General features: G+C 41.8%; 1 protein-coding gene across 3 annotated transcripts; it reads right to left on the bottom strand.

The window, feature by feature from the left end:
- Positions 1-3,859: 3,859 nt before the first annotated feature.
- Positions 3,860-11,059, bottom strand: slc39a7 (solute carrier family 39 member 7). Of its 3 annotated transcripts, none has more exons than XM_051389702.1 (9): positions 10,897-11,059; positions 9,690-10,056; positions 9,533-9,647; positions 8,253-8,421; positions 7,824-7,901; positions 7,527-7,661; positions 7,325-7,438; positions 5,698-5,894; positions 3,860-4,906 (listed from the first exon to the last, which is right to left on the bottom strand). In XM_051389702.1, exons 1-9 carry the CDS (start codon positions 11,018-11,020, stop codon positions 4,652-4,654), a joined length of 1,554 nt encoding a protein of 517 aa, XP_051245662.1. In that variant the 5' UTR covers positions 11,021-11,059; the 3' UTR covers positions 3,860-4,651. The 3 variants fall into 3 exon arrangements, with proteins under 3 accessions (XP_051245662.1, XP_051245663.1, XP_051245661.1); XM_051389703.1 differs by having other exon boundaries at positions 9,708-10,056; XM_051389701.1 differs by having other exon boundaries at positions 9,533-10,056.
- Positions 11,060-11,331: the final 272 nt, after the last annotated feature.

Here is an 11,331-nt window from a genome sequence, read left to right as displayed (position 1 = left end):
ATGTTAAAATATCCCTCTATTCTGTGACATTCACAACGTCACTACAGCACATCTTACGACAACATGGTGTGTGAAATGTCCAATGTAAGCTTGTTTTATTAGGTTGATGGAGGAAATATTGTATTAGAATGTGATGTTTTTTCTCTGGTATATACATTTAAATTTAGAGATATGTCATTAAGAAAATGCATTATAGTCCAATTAAATATTAAAGTGATTACATAAATCAAACTGAATACTTGTTTGGCTTATTTTCAAATGGTTTTATTGTGAAACCTGAGCAGATGACAATAAATGCAGCTTGTATCATTCTCCCGGTATCCCACCCTGCGCCCCTGTTACAGACACAGATGCAGGGGCATTATGATTGGGGTGGCACAACAAGAAACTTCAAGTATATAATTATAATAATAGACATCATTACAGGTCTTCTAAAGAATGTCACAGCAAGTAAAACAGGTTATAGCAACTGCTGCAGCAGATGTTGAGATTACATTCCTCGCGTGGAGGCTCACTGACACAACATGTTGCTGTAATGCATGAAGTTGCAGGTATGAAGTTTTTCACCTGAGAGCGTAAATATTTGTGAAAACTATCAGCACAATTGGTTTTATATCTTTATTTTCCAGACACATCGCAGTAAGTTACATAATCAGTTACATTAATGTTATTGCGAGGGAATGGAAAGTACTCAGTGAGCGTCACTGTGACATTAAATTATTGTTTTGCACCAATTAATTAATGTTAGCCTTGTAAATTCTCATTGCTCAAGGTGACTGCAAATGGTAGATGGCCCCAAAAAACAGGAGGCTTACGGGAAATGTGGTTTCAATAAAAAGAAAACTGCATGCATGACTAACCCATGTAATGACCTATGACTTCAAGTTGCATTTCAAGTTTTGCCTCATACTTGAGTGCGTTGGTATTTCTCACTGTACCATATGTAAATCCATTGGAAACCACATGTCGGTGATACAAAAGGGGAAAACAACAACAAAAATTGCTCCATTGCTTCATGTTATTGTGTAAGTAAGGATGTGATTGGCTGATGGAAAGTGAGGCTGAAACTGGTTGGTTAACTGAAGAGTAACCGCCCATAGTCGAGTAGAGAAAGAAAAAAAGAGAGAATTGTGAATGAATGAACAAAACAAGGTCTTTCTGATTGAACTTACTCTGAGCTTTATATAAAAATGTAATTTTCAGGTTGAATTTTTTTACTAAGACGCTGTTTATCACCAAGTCCACTTTATTAAAGATATATTATCTGATCATTTTTAAATGTTTTTGCACTCTCCCTAAAAACGAAACTGTAACAACAGCTTATTTTCTGTCATTCATATATTTTATACTGTTTTTGCTGTGTCAGAAGTAAAGACAGTTGAAGCGTGACCACGGTGTAGAGCCACTCATACTGAAATGTCTCCAGAGCTCACCGGAGGCTGGATACAGGGTTTGGGTTAGGCTCACGGGGGCGAGAGCTTGCTGGAGGCGCCTGGCAGTGGCCCACTTCTGGACACGCCCTTGATGGTAATAACTATAACTTCCAACAAATGATATAAATGTGATGACACTACGCTGACATGTTTCTCAAATGAATAACTCATTCTCTGCTATTAATAGGCCGTGATGGGGTGGACCAGGCACACACACACACATGTTGGAGGTATTCCACTAAAAAGGGATGGACAAGTGAACTGCACTGGGCCACAGGTTATTGTTAAACCTTAAATAAGGTGTATTGTTTTTTCCTTTCAAATTCTAGATTTCAGCTTCAGCCTTAAACCTTCAGACTTATAAATTCAAAATGAAACATGGTCAAACAACCAGAATACTGTTTAACCAGAACAATAAATCTCCTTTAAGTTTGTTTTTTCACCTCTGTTATTTCTCATTTTCCCTCCTGCTGTAATCATGATGAAAAGATGAAAAGTCAAAGAATCACCAAATAAATGAGGGGAACATAGATGTATGTGCATTTTCTTTTTGTTCTAAATGTAGCAAGGTTGATTCCTCCAATATTACAGACTCTGGACCGAAGTGGTGGACTGACTGACCATCCCACCAACATTACTACCAAGTTGAATCTGGCAACTTGATTTAATTTACCGGCTGTGACCCAACTTCATCTGCCGTACATTGTGTTTCTGTAAGCATTATTTTGGATCTTTGTTGTTCTGAACGCCTCATTACCTGTAAAGAAACTCCTCATGTAACTCACACACTGATGGTAGTGAGCCAGCGGCTTTGTGTTTGCCTCAAAAGGTATTCTAATTATTGGACAATGATAATCAGCCACATACTCCAGACCACAACTTCCTTAATAATTATTAGGACTTTACTTCCTTTTTCTATTTGAATGTGTAGAAATAGAAGACCATTTACATTTCAGAATGAAGAACTGTTTTCTACATTTGACAGTTTTAGTTACTAGTTGAATATTTTTTGTGTGAAAATCAGACAAAGAGCTTATAAAATATGCTGTTTTGTTATAAAATAAACGTCCCAACAGTACGTACAAGTAAAGATGAGACAGTCGATTGGTGGAAATTTAATTGGAAACTATTTTGATCATTTAATTTTTCATAGATATTAATCAGATTAATCCATAATGAGAATAATCATTAGTTGCAGTACTGAAAGCAGTTCAAAATGTGCTTCACCTCAACTACAACATTAAAATCCTAAAGTCATAATAATCTAAAGTTTGTCCGTTCAGGGCTACTGTAGAAACAAGGACTTTTAACTGGAATGTAATGGAGTTTGCTGGATTCCAGTTACATTCAGATTACGTTCAGATTCTTGTATTTGCTCAACCTCTCTGGAAGCAGAGCCTGTTCAAATACAAAGATAAGTTATACGTTTAATAAAGTTATTTACATAAATACAGTTACATTTATGCAAATAAAATCTAAGTCCTGGAATAGAGGACATATTCAAACACTCCTTTTTATATCAGTATAACACGATTTTTTTTTAGAAGGAAATAAAACAGCTTTAAGCAGCTAATTATATGTATTGATGTCACTGGGCCTTTTTCTTGTGTGAACCATCAGGAAACAGTTTTATCTGGTGTCTAGTAACCAGAAGAGTGCCACACAGAAGCTTCATTTTTTTAAGCTGCACAAGAACACATTTCTTTTTCACTCTGAAGCTTTTGATGTAGTCTCTCTTGGAAAGCAGACAGAGGTTGGAGCGACTAATGACACAGGTGAGATCAACCACGGACATACCTTGGCTTTTTTTAAGGAGGTGAGAAGCAGGACCAGGGTGGCCCCCGGTGCTTTACCCCCAACTCTTCATCAGTCCTAAAAATACTTGAAAACCTTGTTTGGTACAAAAACATCCTCAGGGGTTTTTAACTACAGCACCTGAGCCCATTCTGAAAATCTTTTCTTGATTTATATTTTCAGATCAAGTCAATTTTATTTATATAGCACAAAATGATACATTTGTCTCTTATGCCTTTACAATCTCTGCAGTATATAGGACACCCTTTATCCCTAGACTGGGTTTGATAAGAAACCTGACTGGATTAGTAGCAGAGCAACAGCTTTCATGCATATTACTACAACATGTGTGTGACACTCTGCATGATAGCCATCAGGTAAAATGAACCTGAACTGAACTGTTGAGGCCCTTAAAAAATATCTAACACTAACTGACGGACCTCTTGCTCCCTCTTGTGGTCAGGTCTGTTAATAGCAGATACAAATCACGTTTTATCTGTGTTAAATTAAAAACGGGCCATTCAACCATTCACAAACTTACCTCATTACATTAAGTACAGATCTTTCATTACAGAATATGTTGAAAATCATCTTTCTTTATCTTGTGTAGGAGTGTTAAAGGTTAAAACAACTTCTCCTTTCATAAAGATTTTAATGGTTTGAGAGTAAAACATCATGCCGTTTTGAGCACATCTGTAGAAGCCACAACATTTACCTTTTATTTTGTGGAATGTAAAAATATTAACATTCAATATCTCCAAAGGAAACGAACATTAAACACATACAGTATCACAGAGCAGGTCACTGTAGGGAGGACAACTGAGCCAGACTATTGCTTTCTCTGCTCTTTCAATGACCCGACTCTAAAGTGAAGTTTTAAGGACCAGCCACTTGCAAAAATGACAGAAACTCTGGCGTTACCTTATGGCTAGAAAATGACTTTTTGGAAGGGACTGGCTGTCAGTTTAAGCTGCAATAAAACTGTAGCTGATTGATCCATGTAGTGAAAGTGGTCAGGGAATTTTGGGGACGAGTGGACAGAAAGATTTCCCCTTCCTGTTGGTGATGAAGGCCGTCGGTGAACAACACCGCAGTCCTCAAAACAAAAAAAACCTTTACCACCAGGTTGTTTCTTTCCAGCTCTCAGTCTCTCCTGCTGAACAGTTTTTACGAAGCCGAAAAAAGAAACATCGACACTGATCAAGGATGTGACAGTGAACTGCTAAAAAAAAAAAAAAAACACATGACAAAAATCATCCGGTCGCCATCAGTGGGTGTTTGTCCCAAAACACAATTAATAAAAAAAAAAACAAGAAAACAAACCCCTGACAATTAATAATCCACTTGAACTCTACCTACAACCTTTTTGACCTTTTCCCTCTCTGTCTCACTCTGTCAGGAGCTTCTGTCCGCTCCGCTGCGTCTCACTCGTACTCGGCGATCAGCACCATCATGCCCACTCCGAACAGCAGCGCCAGGATCTCCATTAGGGACTGGCCGAAACTGCAGCGGCCCGCCAGCAGTTCTGGGAGCACGGTCACCGTGGCGATGTAAACGAACCCGCCGGCTGTGAAAGGCAGGATCCAGGCGGTCGCCGCGGCGCCCACGCCCTCGGCCAATAGGGAGCAAGCTGTGCCCGCCAGAGCTCCCAGGGCTGTCAGCAGCTGTAGACACATGGCCTGATGGGAAGGAGGAGGAGGGTCACTGCAGTTTTAATGGTAATATTTCTGCGTACATTTATTTATTTGTAATGTGGTGAACCTTCCTTTGACAGTGTTTCTATATTAGGAGGGTTAGGGTTAATTAATGGGATTTAGCTTCTTTCCTTCTGAATCTTTCAGGAAATTTTACAGTTTTATTAGAACACAATTTCTTAAATAAATCAGCATAAAAGATGAAAAGAAGTAATCATACCTAACTCCTACAATCTGCTCCCAGCTCATTCTATCATCATACTGAGTTTTAGCATCGACAGTAAGATTCAAGGATTTTGGGGCTTTATAAGAATATCAAGGAGCTGGATGGTTGTAGAGTATAGTTGCCAATCAGACCACAATGCTGTGCAGCAGGTTTCTCACAGTGGTTTATAATGAAGTCTGTATAACTGATGAATGTGGCTTTAGTTCAGGTCATCGACTACTGATTTAATGGATCAGGACACAATATGCATCGGGTTACGGACAGTCTGTACAGCACACAATAACCATCCAACCTATATGTTTGTTTATACAGCTGGTGTTAATTCCTATGTTATACCTTTGTGCTTGGGTATGCTTGATATCTTTGTTAACCTGTATGTATGTACCATTTCTGCTCCTTCTGGTTTGTTGAGCACAGTGTGTAAGTAACTTATATTTCGATGTAGGTGTCAGAATTTTGGTCCAATAAACTCTTTTAAGGTGTAATACTTTGAAATTTCTGATTATCTGAGATTTTATATTCTTCTATTTGACTCCGAGTAGCCAGGTACCTTTTTTTTGGTGCAGCCAGACTGCACAAGGATGGCAAAGTCTCCGATCTCGTGTGGGACCTCGTGCAGCAGGATGGTGACGGTGGTGACGGCGCCAACTGTTGGACTAACCAGGAACGACGCTCCGATCGCCAGGCCGTCAGTAAAATTATGAGTGAAGTCAGCAGCCAGATTCAGGTAAGCGGACACCTTGATGTCTGTGTTAGAGGAGAGAATGGGGGATAAATGGCGTTAAGAGTGTATAGAAACTGTGTCTCCATCTAGGACACTGGGTCAAGTCGTTTTCTGTTAGATGGAGGTCACAATGTTCTGATCATAAAGATTTCCAGGATGCCAGCAGCACATAAGTGAAGCCAAAAGAACAACACACATCAGCACACCGGAAGAAGCACAATAACAAATGTCTGTCCCTGCAGGCAAAGGAAGGACTCCATCGACACAATGCTTGAATAAACAATTGATAATGACTTTATAAAAGCAGAGAACACGCGTCTGCAGCTCCAGAAACGTGACTTGGGCTGAGCCTCGAACCACTCCCTCATTTAAAACACAATCGCCTTTGATAGACGTGTAATTGTGACACCATCAGTGCACACAGTCAGAGGAGGAGTTTACAGCTCACTTATGGGTGTTTATTGTGTTAAACTAAATAATATATTAGTGACTTTCAGTGCATCCAACAACTGTTTTTAGCTTACTTTTGAAGTTTAAGTAGTTGTTTCAACAAACAGTCATTAATAACGCTGCTGAAAAACTATAGTTACATACTCAGACATCTCTTTTTATTCAATTTTAAGCCAGTAATAACATAAACAACATAAACATCACGTCTTTAGCCTGCAAACAACTGCTTACCGGGTTCCTAAGTTATTATTAAAATCTGAATAAATGTATCAAAATAACTCTTAGACACAAACAGTTATACAAGAACTTCGCCTTAATAAAATACATAACACCAAACTGCACAATCCTCCAAAATCTTCAAAATCAATGTATCCAGTGTTCGATCCCAACCAGGAGCTTTGCAGTTACATGATCCTCACCCTGATTTGTTTTGGTCGTCTGAAGGTGAAATGTTGGGATGGCTCTTCAAGGAGGAGATTTTTGTTTTATATAAAGATAAAAATGTAAATAGAATTTACGGCAGCTGAGACAGAGAACACTGCGTCCAACATAATGAGACATTTTGGTCATTAAAATGTAATCTTATGAAATGTTTTCCTTTTGAATTTGTGGAACTGTACATTAGAATTTTTATCATGAGGCCGTCCTGGCTGATGTTGCTGTTTAGTGTCTTTTACACTCATATGGACTGGACCTATAGAATGGTGTAGGCATTTAAATAAATAAATAAATAAATAAATAAATAGATAGATAGATAGAATATAAATATATCAATCATATATGGTACAAGCCTGATCCAGTGATATGTACATGCATTATACATAAACCCATTTCTGTTCTGTTAAACAGCCTCATCAGAGCTAACAGGTGAGTTGTTGATTATCTGCTTGTTTTTTTAAGTCGTCAATATCTGACATAACAAATAACCACAGTGCAGTTCAGTAACTGACCAGCAGGGGGAGCTGTTGAGTGCAGCTACCTTTGTTTCCAACATATTGCTCACCTGTGCTCTTCTTCTCCTCTTTCTTTGGCACCTTCTCGGCTTTGCTTCCTTTCTCCTCTTTCTTCTTCTTTTCCTTCTCTTCTTCTCCGTCACTGTCCTTTTCCTTGGGAGCATCTGAAAGTGTTACGTAAACTAAACGTTACTAAAGCGACTGAGATTGTGTTTGCAGATTCATATTTTATGACACAAAAATATTCTGTACCATGTGAGTGCCCGTGGGAGTGTCCGTGTCCGTGGCCGCCCTTCAGCAGACGCACAAATTTCTCTACAACCAGGAATGCGATGATCCCACCGAGGACCCACAGCCCCACTGACATCATGTGACCGTGGGCAGCTCCTGTGCAGGAGGAGGTTAAAGGGAACTGTTAGGAACTGTGACACATGAACAAAGTTTGATGTCTGCAAACGTCTCCATTTATAAAGCAGATAAAGCTTTTTTTTTTTTTTTTTCAGTTGATTTTTGCACCTGTTAATGAAAGAAAAGGCAATTACTGCATACCGTGGGAGTGACCGTGGTCATGTGACTCTTCACTTTCGTGGGAGTGTCCGTGATCTTCGCCATGGTGAGAGTGCGGCTCTGTGCAGAACAGATATGAAACAAAAGGAAATAGACATTAAAATAAAATAAAATAAAAAGTTACACCTGCATTCTTCCTAATGGCCAGCAGGGGGAGCTCTACAAAGTCTGATAGAACTGAACCTTTGATTGATTGAACAGTTTTGGAATGAGTGTAAGGTCTCAGTCGCTTGTTTCAAGTCTTCTTCCACACAGCTGATACAGATTGTTACTGCACTGCCGATTTCTCATTCATAAGTTCTCAGAAACATATTTTTGTGTACCGTTTATCTGTCATTGTCTTTGTTTCCTGCTTGAAACTGAGCCAGTGAGACAATGACAGGAAACAGATGTAACGGATCGACTACCTACCCAAAGCGTGTGGTATGAGGTGGAGGAAGGCGTCACCCAGCAGTCCGCCTGAGGCGAAGCTGAGCAGGACCTTGAGCAGGTTCTGGTGCTGGTCGCTGTTGGACTGAACCGGGATCAGAAACAGGATGAGGAAAGGAGCCGCACTGATCAGCAGCGTCGCTCCGATAGCCTGCAGACAGGGATGGGCGAAGGTTTACAGTTCATTCCCGTGGAAGAGAATTTCATTAAAAACTGGAAGAACTATTCAACAGGAGAGGAACAGGGATGTGTGTGGAGGAAAACCTGCTCCTGGGAGGCTTCTGGAGGAGCATAGACCTGATTACTCAGTGCTGAGATAACATAGCAAGGCTACAACTGTCTGTGCACTACAGTGATACAGTAAATCTAGTCTAAAGCGGCCACACAGGGAAAGCAGCACACACTGGATCTGTTCCGACTAGATACTGCTGTGTACTGTACGGATACCCATACGGTGTGTTTGTGACTCACTCTAGCAACGGGGACACAATTCACGCTCCTCAGAACAAGAAGTACATCGAGTCTTAAATGAACTTAGGAAGTGAAAGTTCTCGGCCGTACGAAAGGCTGCAGCCATCAAAGTACGGCTGACCTAAATCAAAGCCAGACCACTTGTTGCTTTTTGGTCAACAGGGAACATTCTCCTTGTGAGAACATGCCAAACCAATTTTGTCTCCAGAAAACAGCTGGCTGGCTTGGAATTACAGCTGATTGCCCTCTGGTGATAAAGCTGAGTAAAGACTAGAGTTGAGCAGAATTATGCTCAGGTACATCACATTGTAGGTGTTCAATGGACAAAATAACACTGAGTTATAGTTTTTAAATCTCTATTTCTTCTACAAAGTACCTAAAAAGATTTTTTTTTTGCTCAGAGTGAGATGAGAAGATTAATACCACTCATAAATCTGCCAGTTAAATATGAAGCTGGAGCCTAGCAGATAGACTCACTCCAAAAAGTAAAACTAGGAACTCTCTTATCCGTCTGTTAGGAACTCGTAACAGACAGATTGTGAGTGTTTTCATCCAACTTTCAGCCAGAAAGCAAATACGAATATTCCCCAAAATAAGCGATTAAACTGGTTTAAACTCAAATCTGAGGGCCGCTGACTCCAGTGTGACCCTGAGGAACACCGACAGCTGCTGTAAGAGGATAAAATACTGACTATCTCCCTCCCAGCTCTAACGTAGATATTCCTTCCTGGCCACATTGAAATCAGGCATCCCGTTATTCCCGTTATTCCCATTCTAACCAATGACCACACCTGCGTCCAGAGCTCCACCACGTCCCTCTTCACCCTCTCCGCTCCGTGTGAGTGTCCGTGTCCACTCTCCTCCTTGTGCACCCGAACGACATCCTCCTGATGAGCGTGTCCGTGAGCGTGTCCGTGATCGTGGGCGTGATCGTGAGCGTGTCCGTGATCGTGGGCGTGTCCGTGATCGTGGGCGTGTCCGTGATCGTGTCCGTGATCGTGGGCGTGTCCGTGATCGTGGGCGTGTCCGTGGTGCTCCTCCTCCTCCTGCGAAGGGAGGTTGGCCTCGGCGCTCCACTTGCTCGCTCCGTGGAACATCTTCACCTGCTGGCCTTCTCCGTGGGGCTCGTCTTCTCCGTGGGAGTGGCCGTGGTGATGGTGGCCGTGGTGATGGTGGCCGTGGTGATGGTGCCCGTGGCCGTGTCCATGGTCGCCGTGGGAATGGCTGTGAGCGACGGTCGAACGGGAGGCTAACAGGAGTACTGCAGATGTGACCACCGTCAGTGCCAGCAGACGTACACAGCCCATATTATCCCCTTAACACAGAGAACAGTGGAGAATAAATACAAACTCATACACTGTCTGATGTTCACTCAGTGGCCCTGTTTATACACCTATACTCTGATATATGAGTAGATATAATATAATAAAACTAGAACATTCACTTCACTTGCAACATCAAGCAAATATTTCACATATTTGGGTTTGTTGTGATGCACCGAGGACACAAAATTAAACCCCAGATGGTGGAAAACAAGCCGGTGGGCCAAAACCCCCCCTCCCCCCTCTGCAGCCTGATACGCTCACATTACAATAATGGATAGGTTGACTTTCTCACACAGATTACCACATAATCTGTGCATCTTCAGTCACAGTCTGTGTGCAGCCCTCCTCTTCATCAGATCAGCCATGTTGCATTACAGAGCCCAAAAAAAAGCTGCAGGTCATTCAAACCGCACTGAAGACCTCATCAGAGATTACAGGGTACGGTGGCCGAGCAGCACATCTGTCACTGGGTACATTATGCACAGATAGCTGCTGATGTGTTGCACATTATAACTTTGCTTTGTGTTTATTTACTTCACAAATGCAGGTTGTTGTTGTTGTTGTTGTTGATGTAAAGCGGATAATCTCTCAGCGTTGAAACAAAAAGAGTGTCACATTTTAATCTCACGACAAACAGTAAAAGCTGCAGTCTTCAAACAATGCTCATTGCCCCCCCCCTCCACCTCCCCCCCCACCTTCAATCTAAGTTATAAAGAAAGCCTGCTAGCCGGTTAGCTCCCGTTAGCTCCCGACCAACTTGCTCCCGCGTTGCCGCAGCAGCGACGTCACGAAGCGGGATAAACGGCGGCAGACAGTCAGTTCGTCCTCACCGGGTTGTGTCAGGTATCGGTGGCTGTCGGGCCGCTGGGTAACTCTCCGTCCTGTGTGCGATGTGTCCGGTAAACCGCCGATATCTGTGTCTACGTTGATGCTACCGGGAGGAAGACGTGGCATTTACTCAAGTTAACTCAGCGAAATCTCGCGGGATCTCGTTCCAATTTCAAAGCGCGGCTCCTTCTACGCGCCCTCGTCGCGTCTCCTTACAGGTGAACACGCGTTTAATTGGACACGACACGATTATAATTACACTTTAACGTCTTTTTCAATGTTTCTACAAACTCTGCGGATCATAAATACCAAAGGAAGTGGATTCGTGAAGCCGTGAAGGAGACAGGAGAGGGATGATGAGGGCTCAACGGAAGTATCGCGAGATAAAATCCAGAAGTTTGACTCATCACTTTAGAGCATCCTGGAGGAGGACAGGA

Source organism: Dicentrarchus labrax, unplaced genomic scaffold (genome assembly GCF_905237075.1).
Source record: "Dicentrarchus labrax unplaced genomic scaffold, dlabrax2021, whole genome shotgun sequence".
NCBI lineage: Eukaryota > Metazoa > Chordata > Actinopteri > Moronidae > Dicentrarchus > Dicentrarchus labrax.
Note: the sequence above shows the minus strand (reverse complement) of the source record. Positions and strands in the feature narration are given on the sequence as shown.